Source organism: Aythya fuligula, chromosome 10, assembly GCF_009819795.1.
Source record: "Aythya fuligula isolate bAytFul2 chromosome 10, bAytFul2.pri, whole genome shotgun sequence".
NCBI classification, from domain to species: Eukaryota; Metazoa; Chordata; class Aves; order Anseriformes; family Anatidae; genus Aythya; species Aythya fuligula.
The window spans coordinates 10,244,934-10,267,690 of record NC_045568.1 but is presented as its reverse complement, the minus strand read 5'-3'; the positions used below and the strand labels follow the sequence as shown (position 1 = coordinate 10,267,690).

Here is a 22,757-nt window from a genome sequence, read left to right as displayed (position 1 = left end):
TGAGGGTGTCAGGAGAGCTCCACGCTATCTATCCCCTCTGCTGTGGTACAACACACTGGTTCCCCAGAGGGAAAGGGGATCGTGGATGATGCTCAGAGGGTTGGTTTGGTGCTGCTTAGTATGTGAGCCTCCAGGGATAGCCGTGGGCTCCTGGTGCTCTGGGGACTCCAACCTCACCACCTGTGCTGGTGAGAAGAGACTTTTCCTATCTGAAAATAACCAGCTGGTGTCTAGAATCTGCTCATGGGAGCATGTCTGATGTGTAATTTGAACTTGATTGTGAGAGCCTTGTAACCTCTCCTGGAGCCAGGGTTGCCTTCCTGGAGACGGCTCCTGCTCCCCCAGGTGACTGGGTGGTTGCACAGCTGGGCACTGGTGTGCCTTGGACCTGCACCAGGTATGCTCCAGCCTCCCTCCAGGGAGGTACCAGGCAGAGGTGACTCCTGGGACATCATCCTCTTCTAAAAGTTCTCCCTTGATGCCTTGCATCAAGCTGCTTACACCCGTTTGCTCAACAGCAGCTGAAACTTGACACTGACTAGGATGAGCACGGAAGGGAGAAACCTGTTGTCTCGAAGGCTGAATCTGCCTTGCAAAGCTTGATGCTCACTGCAGAGCCCCTTGGAAACTTGTTGGTGTCTTGGGATGTTGCTTTTGTGAATGGGGCCAGCCCGGAAATTTGTTTGCAGATGTTTTCTTCCATGCTTTGGAAATATTTGGGTCTGCAGTGCTTGGTCAAAGAATGGCAAGGAGAAATTATTCCTTGTCTGCCACTTACGTGTGGTGTGTCATGAGACTTTTTCTAGTCCAGGCTTTGAATGCAGTCATTGAGTTAGAAGAAAAGTGGTACTAATGGGGAGGTTGGCTAATGCGTTTTGGTGTTGTTGCCATCACCAAAATGCTGAAGCATGAGTTGGATTGTAACTGTGTTTGTGGGACTGGCTGAGAAGCATTTCCACACAGCTCCGATGAACTATGTTCGTCTTTGGTCCCATTTTATAACACGGAAATCAGAGTGGTTTTGGCGTGTGCATTTGGAAAACCAGGTGCAGCACTGATCCAGTTTTCATTTCATCCAAATAACCAGAACTCAGAGAGAGAGGACTTAGCAGAAATGGGTTTGGCTGACAACGAGAGGAACCCAGTAAAATTTCTCCAGCACCAACAAACTTCCCTGGCCTTACACACAGTTCAGAACCATCTCCCAAACTCAGGGACCCCCTTGGCTATGGGTTTTATGTGTCACAAAGGCTGGCTCTGACAAACATTTTTAGAATCACCATCTGTCAGCTTTTCCTTCAGGGATCCCCATTTACAATAGCTTGTATCCAGGCCATGTGCAAATCCCACTGGGCTGAAACTTGGCCCTGCACTAGGTTGGCCTGGATGCAATTAACAAACACAAAATTTATTCAATTTAGTTTGGCCAAAAATATAAGATTCTTTTGTTTGCAGATGCTGAAGTTTAGATGCCTTTCCAAACTTATCAAGGACAAGGGAACTACTTTGGAGAAAATAACAGCCAACCCCAAAGTCATCCTAGAATTCAAATTGAACCAGAAACCTAAGCACTGAGTTGTTCGTGGAGCTCAGGAATACAGTCCATTTTTTGATTACAGCACTTTTCACTGCTGTCTCTGAACTTCATTGTTCTATCTGGGCTTCAGACAGAAACATCGGAAGAAGACACCCAGCATTTGCAGCATCGGGGCGAGGTGGGGGGGCCAGCAGGAAGCATCAGATATCACCAGGGAATTCTTCATTTCCAGGAGGTTTGGAGAAATGTCTGACCAAAATCGCAGAGCGTGGAGGCCAGGACTGTCATGGGAGCATGTCTGAATTGCTTTGGTCTGGAGGTCTGTCTGAAAATGTTGTAAGATCAGGATCTGTCCCTCTTGATTGTCCATCCAGGCTCTCCATTTTTTAGGTCTTATCTGCCAGACTCGAGCATGATAAACCTTATGGAGCCTGATTTGTCTGCCTCAGAAAGATGAAGGGCTGATTCAATCCTTCTGCTTTCACATCTTTGTTTCCCAGCTTCCACAAAAGCACCAGACCACTTAATTTATTCCCATCATCTGTGCAGGTACACTGTGATTATCAAACAAAATTCATGCCTAGGATGCGGGCCTTCTTTGAGCACTGTTAACCCCTCACCACCCATCTCCCCCTGTGACCCCTGGTCCAGGGAGGGAGCAGAGCCTCTAGCTGGGCTGAGTGGTGGGATGAGAAGCTAAAGGAGAGTTTCCCTGCACGTACCTGGTGGCAAGCAGGCCTGCTGCCAGCAGCCAACGCAGCACAAGAAGGGTTTCACGTAAGCACTGATCAGCACGGTGTAAAATCTGCGCGTGTATTACCTCCCCCAGGTAGCTTCGCTCCAAGAGATAACACGGGAACGTTTCACAAAGACCTTCTTTTTTTGCTAATTAAGGAGAACGTGCACCAAACATCTCCACCAAAGCGAAGACCCAGAGGTGCTGGGGACATCTGGTCACCCCTCTGCATACCTCCCAACCACCCCTGCCACGCCGCAGGAGGGGGAGCAGATGGGGTGCCATGCAGCCACCCGGCGCCCGCCGCTGCCGGGTTAGTTAGTATGCTGGGGCTGTGCGGTTCCTCTGCCATCTTCATTCACCTTAGAAATGTGGAGTTTGAATGGTTTATCTCTATTAATCACCAGCTCAAAAAGCTTTGTGCACCAAGGGCCGCAGATAATTAACTTCACTATACTGCTTGTCTTATCAGTATCAACCTCTTGTCCTCCTGTGAAATAGTTAAAACCATCAGCCCCTTTTTACTTTTCCATTTAACTCTAATGCTTTAACACTGATGTTCTAAATGGCCCCACGATTCATACTTATTAGACAAACCTTTCTTTCTGCATCTCTTATATTTTTTGATAATTGGCCATGTACGTTTCTAAGGGGCTCAACAGCTTTTCATGCCACTATACTAATAATTAAAGGTTTCTCGCAGCCTTTCAGATTTCTCTTTACCTTTTTTTCTTTGATAAGTATAATTTGCTGTTTAATTTGGGGGCGGGGTGGGGAGGAAGAAAAGTAGTAGTGAGAGGCTGACTGAATAGGAAAAGGTTTTGTTTAACAAAATTCACTGATTTTAAACAAATCTGCACCGCTTCCCCATTTTTGTCCCTCCTCTCACTGGAGCTGTGCTGCTAAGAGAGGAGAGGGGGAGGCAAGGTGTGGTGGAGGCAGGAGATGGGGGTTTGGTTCCTTTGGAGCTGCTTGGTTTAGCCCTTTGCTGTACTCACGTCCTCCTCCCCACCAGCTCCCCAGGAGCTGATGTGGGACCAGGCTCCTGCTCCACTGGGGACAATGGCAATTGGGCTGCCTGGCTGTGCCAAGGGAGGCTACGGTACACGATCCCTCACGCTGTGCTGTTTCATCTCCATGTCCCAGGTTGTTCTTAAGGGACCTTTCCTCCCAGAAGCATTTTTTCTTAACTCCATCAATCTGCTGTCCAACTCCTCTGTCCTACCTAGCTCTCAGGGGCTGAATCTGGGTGTTTATGCACCTGATGCTTATGCTATCCAGAAGGATTGCTCCATTTTGTGTGGTTTTGTTCCCTGCCTGTCTCTCCGAGAAACCCTTCCTGTTCTAGAGTACTCTTTTCCCTCTCCCCCTTGCATTATTTGAGTTTTTCCCTTTTGTGTCACTTGGTTTTGTGTTTGTATTATTTTTAATCCAGGTTCTCCAGTGCCTTCTCTCCTCCTGTTTTTGGGTTCTTCCCATCTCAGCTCATTTCTACCATTGTTCCTGCTCTGGGACCCTGCTGGGAGACGACTGAGCTGGGGGCTACCCTTGGTCCAAGCAACAGAGCCATCCCATGCGGAGAACAAGCCCAAAGGGTTCCCCAGGGGCATTGCCCTACATCCATGGAGAACACAAGGATGCTTTTGGCCACACTGCTGGATCTTCTCTCAGCACCAGCCCTAGGTGAGTACCACCATGCAAACAGAGGGGAGACACCGCATCTGGGGGAGCCCCATTGCTGCCATGGCCAGCTCTGCTTCCCCAGGTGCTGCCTGGCTTGGGAGAAGTGTTTGGGGGCTCTTGGAGGCAGGGGCATGGGCAAGGATGGGATCTGGGAAGAGAAACTGCTGCTATGACAGCCTGTTGGGCTGTGTTCGTGCAGGCGAGGCCACTTGAGCTGTGAGGACCCAGGGTCTATGTTCTTCACTAAAACTACTCTGACAAATATTACTCAATAGCTCCCATTCTAATTTTTAAATTAATTCTCTCCAGCCCCCTACCTCTTTCCATGCACATAGGCTCAGCAAGCATTATTGCTTGTGCTAGGGTACGCTGCTAAACCCCAGCTCCTGGAGTCATGCAATGGGAGGCCCTTTAGCCCCTTCAAAAGAAAACATTTCCAAGGTTTTGCAGAGAAGGATATGTGTGTGACCCCAGTGAGCACTCTGAAGTGCTCACACAGAGACAAACACCCAACACTCTGTTTTAAGACCTGCGATTTTTACACCATCTCTCGATGTGGGGAGGAGGTGGGAGCAGAGGGAAGAGCTGATAATAAATTTTTCCCTGTCAGAGATGGGCAGCGTGGTGTTGTGCTCCTCCAGCCAACACACAGCGGCCGTTTCTTATCAGCCCCAGTGCTGAATTACAAAACAAGTTCATGCAGAAGTCACTCAGGTTGTTGTGCGTGGGTTCTGTTGTTGATGTTGGGTTTTGGTGTGGGTTTTTTTGTTTGTTTGTTTGTTTTTTTGACTTTGCTTTTTGAGCAAAGAATTCATACAACCTGTAATCTATTTGGGGTTTGTTCTCCAGTATGGGAGGAATAAAAAGGCCAGTGATGCTTCTGTAGAGAATAATTCATCCCATCCTACTTGCATGGGTGCTAAGTGACCCCTTCGCTCAGCTCCTGCTTGGGCTGGGGAGGCGAGCGGGCTGCCTCCCGTATCTCCGTTAGCTGCTGGGGGTTAATAGGGGCACTCGACACACACAGGCAGGCTCTAAGCAGGGTCAGGGGGCAGCCAGCACATTGCGACCTGAAATCTGACGGCTTTTACTCATTCCAGGTTAGCTGACCCCATTTCTCCCTGGGTAACTGCCTTGCCCCATGCCCACCCTGGAGCACACGCTGCTGCAGGAGGCTGGCCTGTCCCCGCTGAGCACTGGGGACAGCAGTGACCCCCCTGCACGGATGCGCTCTTCACCCTCATATTCTGTACCCCAAGTCACTAGCCAGTATCTCAAGGGGAAATAGAAAGCAGCAGCGGTTGTTTAACATCCAGCCCCTGCCCCTCTGCCATCTCGAGCAGGACAGCGCGAAGCTGCTCAGCTCCGGATGATTTATTTGTATTTATTATACCCGCCAGGCCTGGTGCTGTGCAGCAGCGCGACCACGGGGACCTGGCAGTGTCTGGGGTGCTGCGGAGCAGGACCTGACCCTGACGTCCCCCCGTGTCACCACCCATCCCATCCAGAGGTTTATTTTCAGCAACTTTGCAATGCAAACAGCGGTAAGATCTCTTCCTGAGCTCCAACCACCATCCCTGGCCGTTCTCACTGATGCTTCAGTTTTCTCCCTTTCCCCTGAGCCCACGCTCCGAGGGCAATTCCCTTATCTCTGCCTGTTTTGTTTTGGTATCTCACACAGCAGAGTGTCTCGAGGTGTCTCTCCTCCTTCCTCCTTTCCAGCTGTCTGTCTCCCTCCATCACTTTGTCACCCTCAGCTGCTTGTTAGTCTCTGCTTCCCTCCTCCTTCTCCCTAGTTGGTCCATTCGTCATTTTTCCTCAGTAGTCCTGGCTCCTTTCTCTCCCACTTCTTCTGTCTCTTGTTTCTCCCTCCTTTCTCTCGTTCGTTTTTCCCCCCTAGTGTCGGAACTTCTTTCTTTGATTCCCCCCGCCTCCACCTCCCACCCTTTATAGTGCTGTTATCTGTGATTTTGGCAAAGAGCACATTTATTGGGGAGGAATATCCCCATGGCAACGCAGCAGATGGTGACTTTTGATTAGCTTGGCTTTTTTTTTTTTTTCCCCTGACTGCCAAATCACAATCCGTCTTTGAAATTAAATCAGGCTGTGATAGCATCAGTTGTTCTGGAGAGGGGACGAGAGAGAAACAAGACTGAAGTATTACAGCGGGAGCCAGGATGTAATGCAAATTCGTGTTTTTTAACCCCAGCAATAAAACCCCCCTGTTCATTCCGGGAGCAGGAGGAACCACAAGAGAGGGAATAATAAAACTGGAAAAAAAAAAAAAAAAAAAAAAAAGATTTTGGAAAAAAAAAACATCACCCCACATGGGCTCCTCACTCCGAGCATGCTGGTGTTTGTCTCTGTAGGGCTGGTGTTGCCCCTCGCCAAGTCACCAGTGCTGCCAGGCCCAATCCTGCATCTGTTTGAGCACTGCCGAGGGTTTTTCTCTTGTCATGGATGGTGGGAAGAGGCCAGGTTGTCAGCTGAGCAATTGGAGCAGCTATTTATTAATGGGGTGCGGCATCCAAAGCAGGAGGAAAACATGAGCAAGTGGCTTCTGGAGGGAGACGAGGGGAGTTTCAGGGTAAAGCAGGGAGGCAGAGGAGCTGGAAGGGGTGGCTGGCATTGGCGAGCCAAGATGCTGAGGGATGGAGGGCATGGGAAAGTGACGAGATGTCTGTAAGGGCACCGGGGAGGTCTGCGCCTGGGGAAGGAAGGACACAAAGCTGTGCCATGAAGAGCGAGTTGCAGGGCATAGCCCCGTGGAAGATGGGGAAGCAGATACCGGCGCCAGACAGTGCAGAACTTTCTTGAACGCCTCAGAAGTGGGTGGTATTCGAGTCCCACGAGCTCTTTCGCCTGGTGCCTTCTGGAGGGTGACCAAAGGTGAATGCAATTGAGCGCTAATCATAGCTGAAGATAAAGGAGGGCTTGAAAATGAAAGCTGTGGAGAGGAGATGACTAATGGCCCGGCCATTTCGTGGGAACTGACGCGTCGGCTCAGGCTGCGAGTCTGCCGGGCTGCTATCTCCAATTACTCATGTTCCCCACGCAGGAGTTCAGCAAGCAGTTGTCTGGTCTCCGTGCTGACTCCTTTGGACGCAATGAGGTTAGAAGTTATGGCTGAAGGTAAATAAAGAGTCACATCCAGTCTTGGTGAGGCTCAGCTGAGGATGGTGGGGTTTCATCAGAAGCTGTGCCCTTGTGGCCCCTAAAATCTTTGAACATATGGGGTCATCTTGTTCTTTATAACAAATAACTGAGGTGTTCCCACTACACTTCCTGGTACGTAGTCCATGCTCTCCCGCTTGCTTGGAGCTATGGGCCTCCACTGTGACTCTCCCACTGCATTTTTACTCAAACCAGTGCCTTTTCCTGCTATTGCTCCAGGGGACTCTGCAGGCTGTCTTAAGTTCTTCCAAGATAAGCTCTCTGGCCAACAGATAAAATTTTGCTGCAGATGTTGTTGCTTCTGTTGGAGAGCTCAGTTTGGGAGCATTTTGTGTACGCCTGGTGTTAGATCTGATGTTCTTTGAGGAGAAGAGACGATTTGGGTGCAGGGGATGAGTCAGGTAGGGATGGCACTGCAGCTTAATTGCCAGGGGATATCCCAGGGCCTGATTCTTCCCTGTGAGTTGATGGCAAGAGGGAGAGCTCCAGGCTGCAGGAGCTCACGTGTCAGAGGACAGCATGGGAGAAACATTTCATGAGCACTGTGCGATCTAAACCTCTTACCAGATCTCAGGTGGCTACACAGGGGAGGTTAACCCATGGTCCAGTCTGTTTACATGGTAAATCCTAGTTTAGACAAGAGTTTGTAGCTGCTGGGCATTGCTTCTCTTGCATTGGTCAGATGGCTGCTGCCCAAATGGCTGAGCTCCTTGCCCTGGGCACCCTGCCAGCGTCTGCCTGCCCTTAAATCTCTCCCCCAGCCATCTTCCCTTGCAAGCACCTTGCAGACGTGCTCTTCTCTTCCCTCACGCACGCCCCCAGGAGAAAAACATCATCTGTAGGAGCCGTGCGTGCTGTGCCTGTGTGCTCTGCCCCGCGGTGCTGCCCTGCCCGAGCCAGTGACCCCCGGCGGGGTGCAGGAGCTGCTGGTGGCTGCGAGCCCACGCTGCCCTGCGTCCCGCCGGCACGGCGTGCGTGTCCCGAGCGGTCCCAGCACGAGCCTGGCATCCGCAGGGCTGCGATCCAGGCCAGAGAAGCTGCACAAAACAAACCGGCTGTGACACCGCGGCAGCGTGCTCCAGCCTCTCCGGCTTGACACCGCATCGTTGTATATTGATGCCATGACACCAGCGCTCAAAATAGCACCGGGACAATTTGATTTCCTGCAGATCTCAGGATGGGGTCATAAAAACGGAGACTGTTCTGGAGAAATGGGATAGGGTGGAAATGTTTGTAGTGACATCACAGCCGCTTCCATGCCAATGGCCTCCTACTGCTGCAAACATGTGATTGTGATTTTGTTGCACGCTCCATCAGAAGAGAGCCAGGCTGGCCGGGGAGGGAGAGGGAGGAGAAGGGACGGAAATATTCAGTTCTTGTATCTTGATTCAAATATCTGACAATAGCCTTGCAGCCTGGGGTGCTGAGTGATCAGGAGTGGGGCTGTGGGGCTGCTGCCAGATCAGGGGAATCCAGGGGTTTGCAAAGCCCAACTGGGGGCTGGGTAAGGACCCTTGGCTTTGTGGTGGAGGATGCTGCTCTGCATTGGGGTGCTTCGTTGGAGAGTTGGGTGGTCTCCTCATGCTCACTCTTCCCCACTGGTCCCAGTTGCATTTAACGTCACTCTTCTTGGCAAAAACAACCTCCAGGCCTGAAATATGGCTGCAAAAGCCACCATGTAGCTGTTGTCTTTTTGGGGTTCCTGCTATAGAGGGGAACAGATCTCAGTCTTGGAGCTTCACCTTTCAATCAGGGAGCAGCAGTGAGGGGTTTAAGTTGCCGAAGGTGGAGAAGGGAAAAAGGGAGCAAAGAGATAGGAAGAGGAGAGAAACAGAAGTCAGCCCAAAAGGCAAAACTGGTCTGTGTCTGAAGGAGCTCGCAGGAGGAAACCTTTCATTGCCCCACAAAGGGCTCTGGCGGCTGCAGAGCCCAGCTCGGAGCAGTATTTGCAGGGGGATGGGGCAGTGAAGGGATCTGGTTAATGCACCCCTCCATCCGATTAGGCTGTCAGAAAACCAAACTGCTTCCATCACTGTCTGAGGAGAGACCCACTCCTTGCTTAATGTGCTCGCGGTCCCTTTGCTGCCACTCCAGGGAGTGGGGCCACCGCCACCGCAGTGTGCAGCAGGCTGTGAGTTTAAAATCCTATTAGGCAGAGACTAACAGTTGCAAAAAGAAAGCAGGTATCCCCTAGTGGGGATTTAAAGATGTTTAGACATAATTGGATTTTCCAAGCAGATGTCATTATTGTTAAACCGTTGCCCACTTGATATGTTCAAGTTGTTGGCTGTAATTGCTAAAATTAGCAGGTCTGTATAGAGCAAAGGTCAGTCGGTTAATATTGTGATTTAGTATTTTATGAAGTAATTCCAAATGCTTTTATGTATGTTTTTGTTTTTGCAGCCTAAGCCCACATTAAAGTAGTTGTGGGGCCTGCTAATAAAATAATGACTCAGTCTCTCCGAGCCGGCTGCCGGCCGGGCTCGAGCCGCCTCCGCTGCGCGCTCCTGCTGCTGCTGCCAGGGCTGGGCGCCTGGGGCTAGGGCTGCCCTCGAGCAGGAGCCCTCCAAGTGGCTCCAACCCGCTCCCTTCAAGCAGAGCTGGTGCTTGAAACCAACCCCTTACAGCCTGCGGTGGCTGAGAAAAAGTTCTGCCACCAGAGCCTCTGGTCCTCGTGGTGGATCAGCTGTGCCTGCGATCACCTTCAGCGAACGCCCCTGAAGGACGCACTGCTGGCCTCACGGGTCCCAAAACACAGCTTTTTTACAGGGAAGGTGTATTTCTGGAAGAGCCTGTCCTGGGACAGGCAAGGGTTTACTTCCAAGGCTACGTTGAAAGGTTTGCTGAGGTTCATTTATTTTTGTAACATGGGCATAACCCATTTCCATGGATGGTTTGGGTACACCTGGCAGATTTCCTGCTATGGCAGGAATGCAGAACTTCGATAATGCAGTCTGACCTGCTTTCTTACCACCAGCCCTTTATGGCTCTCTTTTTTTCCCCTTTTTTCTTTCCCTTTTTTTTTTTTAATCTATAATCTTTTGCTTGCAGGAAGTGCTGAGAGGTGTTCTGTGGCCTGCAGTGCACAGGGAGATGTGGAAGAAGAGATCTGCAGGTCGTCCTGGACCCAACACTTACTGGGTGAGCAAGCTTGGGTCTCTTCCTGACCCGTGTTCCCATATTCCTAACAGCAAGTTTTGGTGTGTGCAGCTGCCAGGGCTGCCACAGGAGCTCTGTGTTGCTGCAAGAGGTTGTGGAAGCGATCTGAGCAAGGGATGAGAAAAGGAAGTGTTCACTCTTAGATGCTGCCTTACATACTGCTGCAAGGGAGGGAATTGATGACCCAATCAGGCCAGGTCTAAGATGTATCTAAGATGTATCTGTGTATCTTGATCACAGATCAAGAAATCTTGAATGTGCACAAAAATATCCCATTAGTGGGTGAGATTGAAGCAAAGCTTCAGCCCTAGCAAGCTGAAAAGGTTGTGGAGCTGGGAATTCAACTCTGGTCCAGATTTCAAAACATGCTATTTTGATCAAAGACCGTTTCAGCTTCCGATCCAAAATGTGCATTTTTTTTAATCCTTGAACTTCCTCCAAAGTAATGTAAGGTAAATTCAAATGGCCACCACACACGAACATAGTGTCCACATAGAGAATGTTGGTAGAAGTGTTTACTTGTTTGCTCTGACCAAAATCATCATCTGCCTGCACCAAATGCAGAAATTCTTTGTGAACCCCGGGGTCCCAGTGCCTGCAGGGCTCCTTACAGCTCTCAGACCATGGAGGAGCAGACATGGATCACCCCGCTGGCTGTCCCTGCTCCCATCACTGCTGGCTTCCCTCTGTGAACCCACAGTGTCCTCAGGCTTCTCCTTGCCTCCCAGTGCTGTGCCCTTTTCTCATGGGAGAGGGTCTCACAGGGACTTAACAGTCCTTGATATAACAAATGCAGTTTTGTTCTGTTTTTCTCAGCTGAACATGGCATCAGTTTGCTAAGGAAGGCAATTTATGCTATGTTTTTCTTTTCAAAGGTAAAAGGTTTCGATTAAGTATTCTGGCAAATTTAACTTAGTGTTGGGAGTCCTTTATGAATATCCCTACCTCACAGTCCCCTTCAAAGCACGGGAGTCTGTTATTCCCATTTTACAGCAGAGGAAACAGATGCAAAGACCTGCCCAAACACAGGCAGCAATTGCAATCTGGATTACAGTGAAAATGTCCCTGAAAGCTAGTTCTGCTCTCCAGGGAGACATCAGTGGGCAGGACAAGCTGGGAAACTCAAGGGGACGTAGCGTGGGACCAAAAATGAGAGGCGTGTAGGATTTTAAACGCCTAAGGTGATGTGGCCAAGCAAGAAACAAGGCTCAGTGGTTCATGTCAGCACAGGGGAGGGCGGAAACGTGGGGAGCGCGTTCCTCAGCTCAGTGGAGGATGAAAGCAGCATGCTGCCAGGCTGTGCAAGAAATGCATTGTGAGCTGGCTCTTGCAGCTGTGAGCAAGACAATGAGGATGGTAAAGTACCATCTAACTCCCCGCATCCAGCTTTGCACAAAGAGGGAGCTAAATTGAGCCCCCTGGAATCTGTTTGCTCATGGTTTGAATTTAGCTGGCTTTGTCTGAACAACTCCAAGCAGAAAGGGACCATAGGTTGTCCCAGTCCAAGACCCAAATTCACCTTCTCCTTGCTCGCTTTCTGCCTCTGAGCTACACAGGGGTCTCCAGTCATAGTTTGCAGGGTGTTCTCAAGAAACACATCATTTTCTTTTATGGTCGTTAAGGAACAACATTTTCTTCCTTCCCTTCCTCACTGAAGTCTTCCTTTGTTTTATTTTTCCTGTGGCAGTCCCTCTCTTCTGGGCTCTGCCTGACCCACTGAGCCTCCCCATTTCCTTGCCTGTATACAAAATCTGTTGCCAATGAGTACGGCCCTTGTGTGCCAGTGCCCAAAGGCAGGACAGCCTTCACTCAGCCTCAGGGCTGTGCATGAGGGTCAGACAAGAGTCTTTATTCTTCTAGCCAGCAGAGTTCAACTTTGGCAGAAGGGTCCACTTAAAGGGGTGGGAAGAGAGCCTGTAGACTGTAACAGAGCTCCCTTACCTGTTCACCAACCAGCCCATCTCTTCTTGCTCTACTAGCTAACTTGGTCTATTTGGCAAACCAGCAAGGTTCTTTTGTTTGTATTTACTGTACCTACTTAGTGAACAAGCAGTGTGTATCGCCTTACACCGGGTCAGTACAGCCCCCCTCCTTAGTTTAGCATAACTTCTTATCTTTACCTGTCAAGTATTTGTTCCAGGCCATTGAGAAGCTGGCACCGGTTGTGTCATGAACTCAGCATTTATTAATACTGCTCATAGTAGATCCCATCCGCTGAGCAATGAGGGCATGTCCCACAGCTTGCAGTTGATGCATGTGCTGGGGGACGTTATAATTTCAGGTGTTCTCTTCCATTTATCGTCACAGACCTCAAATGGCCATCTTCTTCCACTTCTATTGTCTCCTGCCCGTTCTCGATGATTTTCCGGGTGGTGACCTTCTTGCCGTTGATCCCTTCAGTAGTGGTCAAGACTGATCTGAAACTGTGTGGCTCAGCCATGTCCTCAGCAAAGGAGAAGGTGGGCTGCTCACTAGGGCTGAATGGATTAAATGGCATGAAAGACTGCACGAAGTCAGAAAACAAACTGGAGCAGCTTCCTCTTCCACTTGGACCGTGCTTGTTTTCATCACCATTCCTGAGGTTGTCAAATGGGTCCCAGAAAGCATGCACAAAGGGATCCATCCCTCCAAAGAAATCCCTAAAGATCTCATTGGGGTCTTGGAATACATAAGTGGTGTCAAAAAAGCTGTTATGACCCATTGAGGGACTTCTTGCTCTGTGGGAAATGCTCTCCTTAACAGACCTGTCATAGAGCGACCGTTTCTGAGGGTCAGACAAAACCTCGTATGCCTCAGCGACAGCTTTGAATTTCTTTTCAGCTTCCTCCTTGTTGCTGGGATTCTTATCAGGATGCCATTGTAGTGCCAGCCTGCGGTAGGATTTCCTAATGTCATCCTGGGAGGCGTTTTTTTTGCAGTCCAAGGACTTTGTAGTAGTCCACCATCTCAGAAGTGAGGTGAGGCTGTTTGGAAGTCGCCTGGTGCCTCTCTCCCACCAAGGATTTGAAGCCTGGGGGTGTCCAGCTTCCAGACACAACTGGACACCCGCTGCCACTGTGTGCCTCGGGGACAGGTGGGCACTCAGATCACCCCTTGCTCCGCTCCGTCCTGTGCTGTTACAGGAGGCAAGCCCTGTAAAAATAGCCTTTTTTTGAAGCCTGTTGTTCCCAAGTCATGGGATTATGACCTCAGAGGGGGCTCAGCCAACCACTGCTCGGCTGATCTGACTTCATTCTAGGGTGGAATGGGTTGTCACCAGCCTTGCATTTTCAAGCAGATGTCGTACACATGTTGTAGTCGCCCCATGGGAGTGTGGTATGGCAGCTGTGATGTGTGGCCTCATCAGCTTGGTTTCTGCCTGTATCTGCCCAAAGGTGGGATTCTCAGACACACGCTGTGCTTTCGTGTGCCATCCAGGGAAGCGTTATGCAGTCAGGTCATCTTATATCCATACGGTGTTTCCTATGGCAGCAGCCATAGGAAAGCTGTTTGCATTTTGGATTCCCGCAATTGGGGAAGAGTGTTGATAAGTTGGACAAGGCTCAGGGAAGATCCATAAAATGTAATTAAGGATTTGGAAAACATGCTCTGGAGTGATATATTCAGGGAATGTTTCTCGGTATTAAGAGGAAGTTCAACACCAGCTTCATCGTAGCCTCTGAGAACATGAATGGGAACAGACCTTCAGTGGTACAGGGATCTTCAGACTCTCAGGGAAGGAAGCTGGAAGGTGGCACTAGCAAATTCTAACTCCAAAAATGTTGCACGTCCTTCAGCGTGAAGGTAGTAAATCACTGAAACATTCCTCATGTGGCCATTTTTAAACCCAGAGTGGACCTTTTACCTAAAATCCTGATTAGATTGCCATTAAGGTCTCTTCTGAATTTATAGCCAAGCCTAATGCTTCGTGAAGAGCTTAACTTCCCTGTTAGTACCAAAATAAATGCCAAGGATGAAGATCTTTGACAGCCTCAGCCTCTTTTCTATGTGCTTTTTGGGTATTGACCCAGGGTGCATGCACGTACACAGGGATGCCCCATGAGCTCAGTGCAGACAGGTTCAGCCTGAGGAGTTGGGCTTTGCCGATCAAGTGTTTGGCTATCCTGCATCTGTTTCTGTTCCCTGCATTTTCCATTCCTGTGGGAAATAACAGATCTGCACAGGGAGTCGTTGCAGGAAGGAGGTCTCCAAGGAGGTGCCAGTAACAAGAACTCGGCTGTCTGTAACCCTGTCATAAACACCTACTGGTGGCAGCATGTGTTGCAGATCACTGCCCTCGCTTCCATCATCCAGCACTTGGGGAAAGAGTTGAGAGCTGCCCATGTGAAAGACCATGTGTGCGGTGTACAAGTTGGCTGCTTTGCTTGCAATCTTCACCAAGGGGCTCATTCATTTTGTCTGGTGGACTTTTTTATGACCGTCTATGGGACTTGAGGGCGATTTGAGCTTGCCACCAAAATGTGCAGCAGCTCCTAGCCAGTGTCACCACGGTCTGTTTGCAGATGCTTGGCAGACATTTCGAGAGCAATTGCTGTTCCTGTTGTCTGCTACCCAGAAGGGAAAATGGGACATGAGAGGCAGGTGAGAGAGGCCTGTTGGAGGGTCCCAGGCCAGTTATCTGCTGCAGGGAGTGGGGCTGTGCACAGAAGGGAGGAGGCGACTCTGTCTTGGGCTGACTCCTTGCAAAGCATCTCCTCCCCGAGCTGCTTTTGATGATGAGTGTCCATCTCAGACTGGCTGGCGCACTGGATTATCTGTCTTGGATTTAGCGCGTCCTACCCATCTGAAACATGGGGAATGGTTTTTCTCCTGTCATCCCAGGGCGGGGGACTCTCGCTGCCTGTCTGTCTGCTGCCTGCAGCAGGCGTCAGACGTTAGCAGCCATTCGACAGGGGCCACTGCTGTGAGCCAAAAGAGTTTGCGAGGAAGAGAGAAAGGGTTGAGGAGAAATGGGGAGAAAGGGAAATGAGAGAGACGTGCACACTTAAGTAACTAGACCCAAACTAGCCTGGCAGCCCCATCCCTAGAAACCAAGGCTTTGAAATGAGAAATGTTTTTCGTATCTTAAATCTCAAGTACAAACAATAAAAACCAGCCTAGACTGTGTTCTTTGAAGAGAAAGTACGAGTGACCTGAACAGTGGTTATCAGCAGCGTCATTAAGATAAACCCTTAACATGATTTAAAGCATCCGAAACTGAAGGCAGCACTTTCAGATACTAACAAAATGGTCTGACATTGGGGATGAAAATCAATAGTAATCTGATGTCACTAAAAATACTCAAAAGTGTCCCATGGCTGATGGAGGTGAGATTAGTGTAAATATTTGTATTCTAATCAGTGGCACGCGAGGGCTGGAGGCGGCCTTTCTGTCTATTTAATTAATGGAGTGGCTTTTTAAAAGGATCCTAATCATATGTGATTGTATCTGCTTATCAACATTTTTGCTAATTAGATGATATGGAGGCAGTCACTCTGCTAATTCCCTCATCCAAACAGCATATCCTGCACAGATAAAGTACAGTCTCTTTTTAATAAGAAACAATCATGAGACAGACTAACCTTAATGGTGCTTATTATCCGAGGATCTTTGGGATTTTCTCTTCTACCCACCCCCTCCTTCCTTTTCCTCCGGTCGCTGCTTCAGTATGCCAGATGGATGCGGATGTGGTGGTCCCTGTCCCCCCATGCTCCAGGCACCACCAAGTCCCCCTCGTCCCTCCCAGCCAGGCGTCGGGCTGGCGTCAGGCTGCGAGGGCAGGGGTGGTGAGCAGGTGGGGATGGGGAACAGAACAATGGGCACCAAGGGATGAAAAGCCCTGAGATTTTGGTACCTGGACCGCTGGTGACCCCACGTTTGTGGCCCCCATCACTGATCTTGCTCCTGACACCCTAAAATGTCCTGGTCCAGAAAAGAGTGAGCATCTCTGAGATGTGGGCATTTTATTCTATTGTTGTTGTTGCTGTTGTTGTTATAGTTTCTCCTATTTTAAAAGGGACTGGGGACGAAGGGAAGTCTCCCTGAGTATTTTCTTACCAGCCCTATTGATCCCATGACAAGCCTGGGTTTCTTTTATCTAAAACATGAGCCAGAGACATTTGTTCCAAGTCCTTTGGCTATCCAAACAAACACAGGTCACACTTTGCCCCGCCAGTCAGGCTGTCATCGGCTGCCTGCCCCCAGGGCAGCTCCGCTCACCCCCTGCCTGCTCCCAAAGTCTGGCCAGGATGGGCACGTGAGCCTGACCTGGTGGGGGGACGGACGGACCTGCTCGTCTTCAGGAAGAAGATCAGGACTGAAATTCTGTCACCCCAAGAGCATCTGGGTGCACCGGAGGAAAGAAGGGGGTAGGTGCCTGGTGTTTAATTTGGGGAGGTTGTTTGCTGGGTTTGCAGCTGTGGGTGTTGGGCAGAAAAAGATTAAATGGTGTGGATTCCTGCCTCTGCAGGCTGGAGGGAGGGCCAGCGTGTCCTCAGTGCGGAGGCTGGCGGCAGGACGGGACTTGGGATGGGTCTGGGGAGCACTGCCTGGGAGAGATTCTTGGGGGCTGGAAGACAGCTGAAGGAGGACTGAGAGAACTGGGTCTGGATCCAGCTTTTCTGAGCCTTGAGGCTAAAACAAGGTTTGGGCAAGAGGACACAGATTCTGGGTGGTGGTTAAGGGCAGGAACCTCCCCAAAACTGCCATTTTTTGAGATAAGAATCCAAAGGGAAGGCCTGATCCTACTTATTGGAGTCAAGGGGCCTGGCATGTTTTTGATGTTACATCATGCCCAGGGCAAGACCTTACTCCAGTCTTGGAAAGCACGAGCAGTGATGTAACTTGTCTCCACGGACTCCGATCCCAGCAGAATTCAGAGCACTTCAGTTTCATTGCCTGGGTCATCTCCATGTGTCATCTACAATATTCTCACCCAGGCGTGGCTCCGCTGAGGTTGCACTCAGCGGTAGGGTTGGCTGGTCCCTCTGCTATTCCTGCTCTTTGGCACGGTCCCGAACCTCCCTTCCTCTCCATTCCACACTCAGGAATTCGTGCAACATTGACCGCCTTCCCGGAGCCGGTTCCCCTTGCCAGTTCCAGGGCTGAGGTCTACAGCTCAAAAAGAGGTGGGTCCTCTGGGCCAAGGATTGCATCGCGAGCCGTTGAGTCCTGGGGCTTAACGAGGCACAGATAAGCAGCATGCTTATCAGGAGCCTGCCGCCGGGGTACCTGCTCCAGCCCCATCGTGAGCGAACATGTTTTTACCACCCAGCTGCAGGGAGCAGGGAGCGCGCGCGTGGCCGGGCAGCGCGGCTCAGCCGGTGCGTGGTAACTCGTGAAGCCGCAGTGACTTTATCACTTCGCAACATCCATACATAGCCACAGCCTTGAGTCTTCTCAGGGGAAGAAAGGATGATGAGTTACTGTCCTGGGATTTTCGCTCTGTCTCCAGTCAGTGGGAAGTGGTATGCGGAGCATTCATTTAATAAACCAGAGGGGAAAAGCTGTAGATCAGCTTCTCATTATTTCAGTGCTGGCTCACGCCATCGCTTGGGCTTGTGCCTGACAGTTCAGTGTGTTATTTGAGGCCACTCGAGCATTCTGCAGAAATGATGCCACCCTCTTCTGAAAGCGTGGGGTTCGTCCAAGCAGGGAGGGCCTGCCTCCCTTAGTAGTTTTATCGGTGCCAATTCCATCTCAGTTTTAGGTCTCGGTGTGCAAGGAGGTGCCCACTTTGGAGATCGGTTCCTGCTGAGACACTGCTCCAGCAGGAAACCTTCTGGAGATGGTTCTTCTGGTCTAGTCCTCTGGAGTAAAGCAACTCTAGGTGGGTAAAAATGCATCCCTGGGGCTGGTTTGCAGGAGGTGGGGGGGTCCCAAGTGGTGCAAGATTTAAATGGTGATGTGCATGTAGAGCTGGTGCCCATCATTAAGGAAAGCAGCCCCCTCCTCTACAAGATAGCGGAGATCATAGGGGATCGTTGCAAGTGTTTGCCCCTTGATATTTGTTGATGTCTTATAACTGTGTCCAGGAAGGGTGCCTAGGCAATCAAGGTGGCAGGTAGGGGACCAGTTGGTTACCAGTGGCTTTACTGGGAGTGGGGAACAGGAGGAGAGCCTACAATGAAGCTGTCAGGCGACAAGTTCTGGTTCTGGCTCTGCCTATGGGCTCCTCTTAGACAGGCTGTGGGGAACAGTGAAATTTCCACACTGTCTCAGCAAAGGTTTAGTCCAAGTTTATTGCCGAGATTAAAAGACTGGAGAATATAAATTGTAAATGTGATGACTTAAGAGCTCATAAATTCAGTATACAGCCCCATTCCAGAGAGCTCGAGAGCAGTGCAGACACGCTGCCTTGGGCTCACAAGTTCCTTGCTCCCGGTGCCCAAACCCATGTTCTCTGAAGAGCCCTTCTGCCCTGGCCTGGCTCCCAGGCACGTGTGCTTGTGAACACTCCTTCACACTGCCTATCTTCTCTGTGCGCACTGGGGTTTTGCTGCCTACCTGCTGCTTCAGGCACCAGTGGCCGTGCTGGAGCAGCATTTGCCCCGTCTGCAGTCAGGGAGCAAGCAGAGGTCTTGAAGAGGATGTCACATCCCCCTGGAGGAGGGGTGGTCACCTCTCTCTAGAGACCTATTTGCGTTTACCTGGGACCCAAGTGTCCTTGCCTACTGCTTGCAAGGTAGCTCCATGGTCTCACCCATGTTCTCCTGAGTGGGCAGTGTGAAATGGTCTCGTGCATGGAGTCTGTTGAAGCAGCATTGCCTGTTTGAGCTGCCAGAGTGGGAAAGATGAAGGTTTCTACTAATCCACAGGTCCTTCCACCAGCTTTCTGCATAGAGCTGGGTGGCCCCTGTGAGCAGAGGGCTGAAGAGAGCTCTGGGGAGGAGCAGTGAACATGCCAGGCTGTTTCTGGGGTGAGCTGTGATGAGGTTCCTACAGCTGGGTCATGGTTGTCACCGAGTTTGTCCAGTACAGATTTCCTTGAATAACTTGTTTAGGTGTAAACACCTTTGGCATGATGTCTTCTCCCTGCTTTTCCAAGAACGACGGAGAGTTAGAAACTGTCGTGCTTCTAGGATTGTTCCAGAGCGTGCTTTTGGGCTGCAAGCCCTACCCGGAGCTGAGGTGGGGATGCAGCACCCTGTGCTGACCTGCTGTCCTGCTGGAGCAGAGCTTGTGAGCAAGAACAGATAAGCAAATCCTGGGGGCACACCTGAAGATGCCATGGGATGCCCTTATCCCCAGTCAAGCAGATCAAGCAGCCGGCACTCAGTAAGTGTGAGGGGACGAGCTCAGCACGTGATTGCCGTAGACCTCGTGGTCCCCATCCTTGCACAACCAGACCCTGACTGTGGTGGCACGTGTGAGTTGGTGCCTTGCACTCGGTTTTGGAGTACTGCTGGTGTGTGTTCATCTTGCAGACCCTCTCTTATCTTATAAGCAACTGGGAAGGGGGAGGTTATGTTTTTTAACTTACTCTTAATCACTGTAAAAACTACACTCCTACCCTGGCTGAAGTCCACCTGGCAGTGTTTGGGTCTGAGACCTCCTCCTGCTTCCCTCCACCCAGACCCTTGAAAGCTTTGCAAATTTACCCAAAACATTTGCCACTCCTCAGCACCGTGGTCCTGGTTCGTGTGACCCACAACGACTGCCCTTTCACGGACCTGGGTTCCGAATGAGAGGAGGAGAGAGAACACGTAACAGGCAAGAACAGATGAAACGGAGATGAAGGAACAAGGGGGAGGAGGAATGCAGAGGTATGTGGCTGCGTGTGGTGCTGTGTTTATGCACAAACAGGCACGCTTATCGGCACCCAGATGTAAGCCTCTGCGTGTGGTGGTGTCTCCCGAGACAACAGGCGCCCCTCGGATGCTGCAGCGTTATCAGGTTGCAGCAGGCGTTCCTGTCCCATTGGGATTGCAGCCCCCGAGCCCACATGAGGCTCTCAGAGCCTCTCCCCCTGCCTCCTCGTCACGGAGGACAAGGGGGGACGCAGGTGTCACCCACCTGGGGGGCGTGGGAGCTGGCATTGTCCCTGCTCTATGGTGGAGACAACAGCAGGGTGATGGAGGCCTGGCCTCTCTGAGCACCCGCCTGGTTAAACGTGGGGCAGATGATGCAGAATGGGCCAAAATGGTCATTTCACCCCATGAATTGGGCTGGACCTGGGCTGCAGCACATGGGGGACACAGCACTGGTAGCCAGGGGCCTCCTCTCTTTCGTTTTCTCCTGTGTTTTTAAGGAAGGCTCCAAGAGAAAAAAAAAAAAAAAAAAAAAAAAAAAAAAAAAAAAAAAGCATTTTAAATACCTTCTTCCTACCTCCACTTCCCAGCACCGAAATGCAATGACCACTAATCTTAACGTGGCTCATAACTGCAAATAGCTCTGGAACTAATTAATTTGACGGTGCCGCGGCTGCCTGCCTGTTTCACCAAAATCAATTAAGGGAGCGCACGTTTCCCCTTCTCCTCCCTCCCCGCTCGGTTTTGCAGAGGGGAGATGGGGCAGCGGGGACCGGCGCCGCTTTCCCAGGGCTCCCGAGGGGTGGGAGCACAGGGAAGGGGGATTAGTGAGGTGGAGGGAGAGACGCCGCTTCTGCAAACAGGAGCGGGGATGCTCCCCAGGGGCAGGCGGCGGTGGGAAAGCTTGATTGCCACATGCAGCCACGCAGCACCGCGCTCCTCCCTCCCTCCGTCCCCGCTCCCCAAAGACCCCCCGTGAATTGTTGTTGCCTGCCGGTGCAGGAGGGGAGATCGGCCTTTGGGGTATTTTTTTATTTTTTTATTTGCGTGGGTCATGAGCCCCCTCCAGAAGGGGCTGCGAGGGAGAGGCGGGTGGGAATTTTGGTGCCGTTGCCTTGCCAAGCGAGGGGAGAGGTGTTGCTTAAAGAGGAGCCGGTGAGGAATTTCAGGAGGTGAATTTTGTGTTTTGTGGGAGACAGTGGTTGGAATCGGAGCAGGTCCAATGCGGTTTTGGAGGCTCCTGGCCTTGGAGGCACAAAACCAGGCTGGGGAATGGAGCCAGTGGGGCTGTGGCTGCCCTGGGATGGGGGCACGGTGTGAGGCTCTGTAACAGCACCACACCATTTCCCCAAAAAACAGCAAGGGCAGGATCCCCAGACAAACACCTTCTGTCCATGCTCATTCTTCTGTCTCCATTTCTGGGTCTGGGGGAGGTGGGTCAAGTGGTGGAAGGGCTCTGCAAGCATGCAGCACCCCAGAAAGACCCCTTCTGGAATGGGAGGCAACCATCCCCAGGACACAGTGCTGAGACACCTGGGCAAACCGGGTAGAACCTCCCGAGCATTATTTCTGTAAAAGCCTCCATTTGGCCCATATCACCTCCTCAGATCTCTATTGAAATGCCCTTCTATTAATAAATAACTCTATTCTCCATTACCCCACGTCCACTGCTCACGTTGAAGCAACTGGGAATTTGGGTTTGGTTTTTATAGGCATCAGAAATAGATTTTTATCTTTGTCCAGGGCTCTCCCTCCACCTCCCCAACCTTTGTTCTATTACACTGAGCACAGCAGCGGCTGGAAGCATCTCTCCCTGGCGTTGGGCAAGGGAGGACGGGTGTCCAAAGAGCCCAGGTCCTTTCCTGTGCGCTGGTGATCTGCAAGTACGTCTCCATAACATGGTGTAAAGCACTCGAGAACACAGGGAAGAAATTTTGAATGAGGTATATTTAAGAAATTCTGTATCTGAAGTGGTTGGTTCTCAAGGCGTTTTCGGCTGTTTTTTTTTTTTTTTCTGTGAGAGGAAAGTGGTTTGGCTTGGGAAATACCTATAAGGAAACTTCCTTGAATGCAGCCATGATACTGAGCCACCGCATGAGTGTGGGGAAGGTTTTCTTTTTTTAAACTGCGGGTTGCAAACATTCCCTGGAAAATATTTGAGTTTTGAAGTGCATGGGTTGGTCGTGATTGGGAAGGAAAGTCACAGGGCAGTGTTTCTATCCCTGGGTTGGATGGGAGCGCAGTTTCTGGCAGGGAAATCGGTGCATGTAAATTAGGGTTGTGGTTTCCATGAATACTATCATATATGGATTTGAGGCTGATTTTCCAAGAGCAGTCATGCCAGGAAAACTTGCGCTCTCACATCACCCCAGGCAGCAAACACAAGTGACACAAACATGGTGAGGACGAGTTCCTTTACAACTGCAACTGCTAAAGAAGAAGAAAAAAAAAAAAGTATTCATAAAATCTGCTTTTCCTGCTGTTCCTCCTCCCCTCCCAAATATGCCAGAGCGAGCTTCGAGGTTTGGCACCCATCGGCGTGCGGCAGCACGGCACCGAGGGGATCGGCGCTGCGGCTGGCGCGCACCTGGGCGCAGGTAAGGCTGCGGCAGGGTGGGGGCTGGATTCCTTCCTGGCCCCTCTCGGCAAACAGCTCCTGCCCCGCAGCCCTGCGTGCCTTCGCCCTTATCTCCCCGTGCGAGGCACTGTGATAAGTGTTGTTGGCCGGGAGTTATGCATC

The 22,757-nt window shown here is 50.8% G+C and overlaps 1 protein-coding gene across 1 annotated transcript; it reads right to left on the bottom strand.

Moving 5' to 3' along the window:
- Positions 1–12,558: 12,558 nt before the first annotated feature.
- Positions 12,559–13,234, bottom strand: DNAJB8 (DnaJ heat shock protein family (Hsp40) member B8). The gene is given in 2 exon segments (XM_032194458.1): positions 12,559–13,200; positions 13,202–13,234. Coding segments are annotated over 2 exon segments (675 nt in total).
- Positions 13,235–22,757: the final 9,523 nt, after the last annotated feature.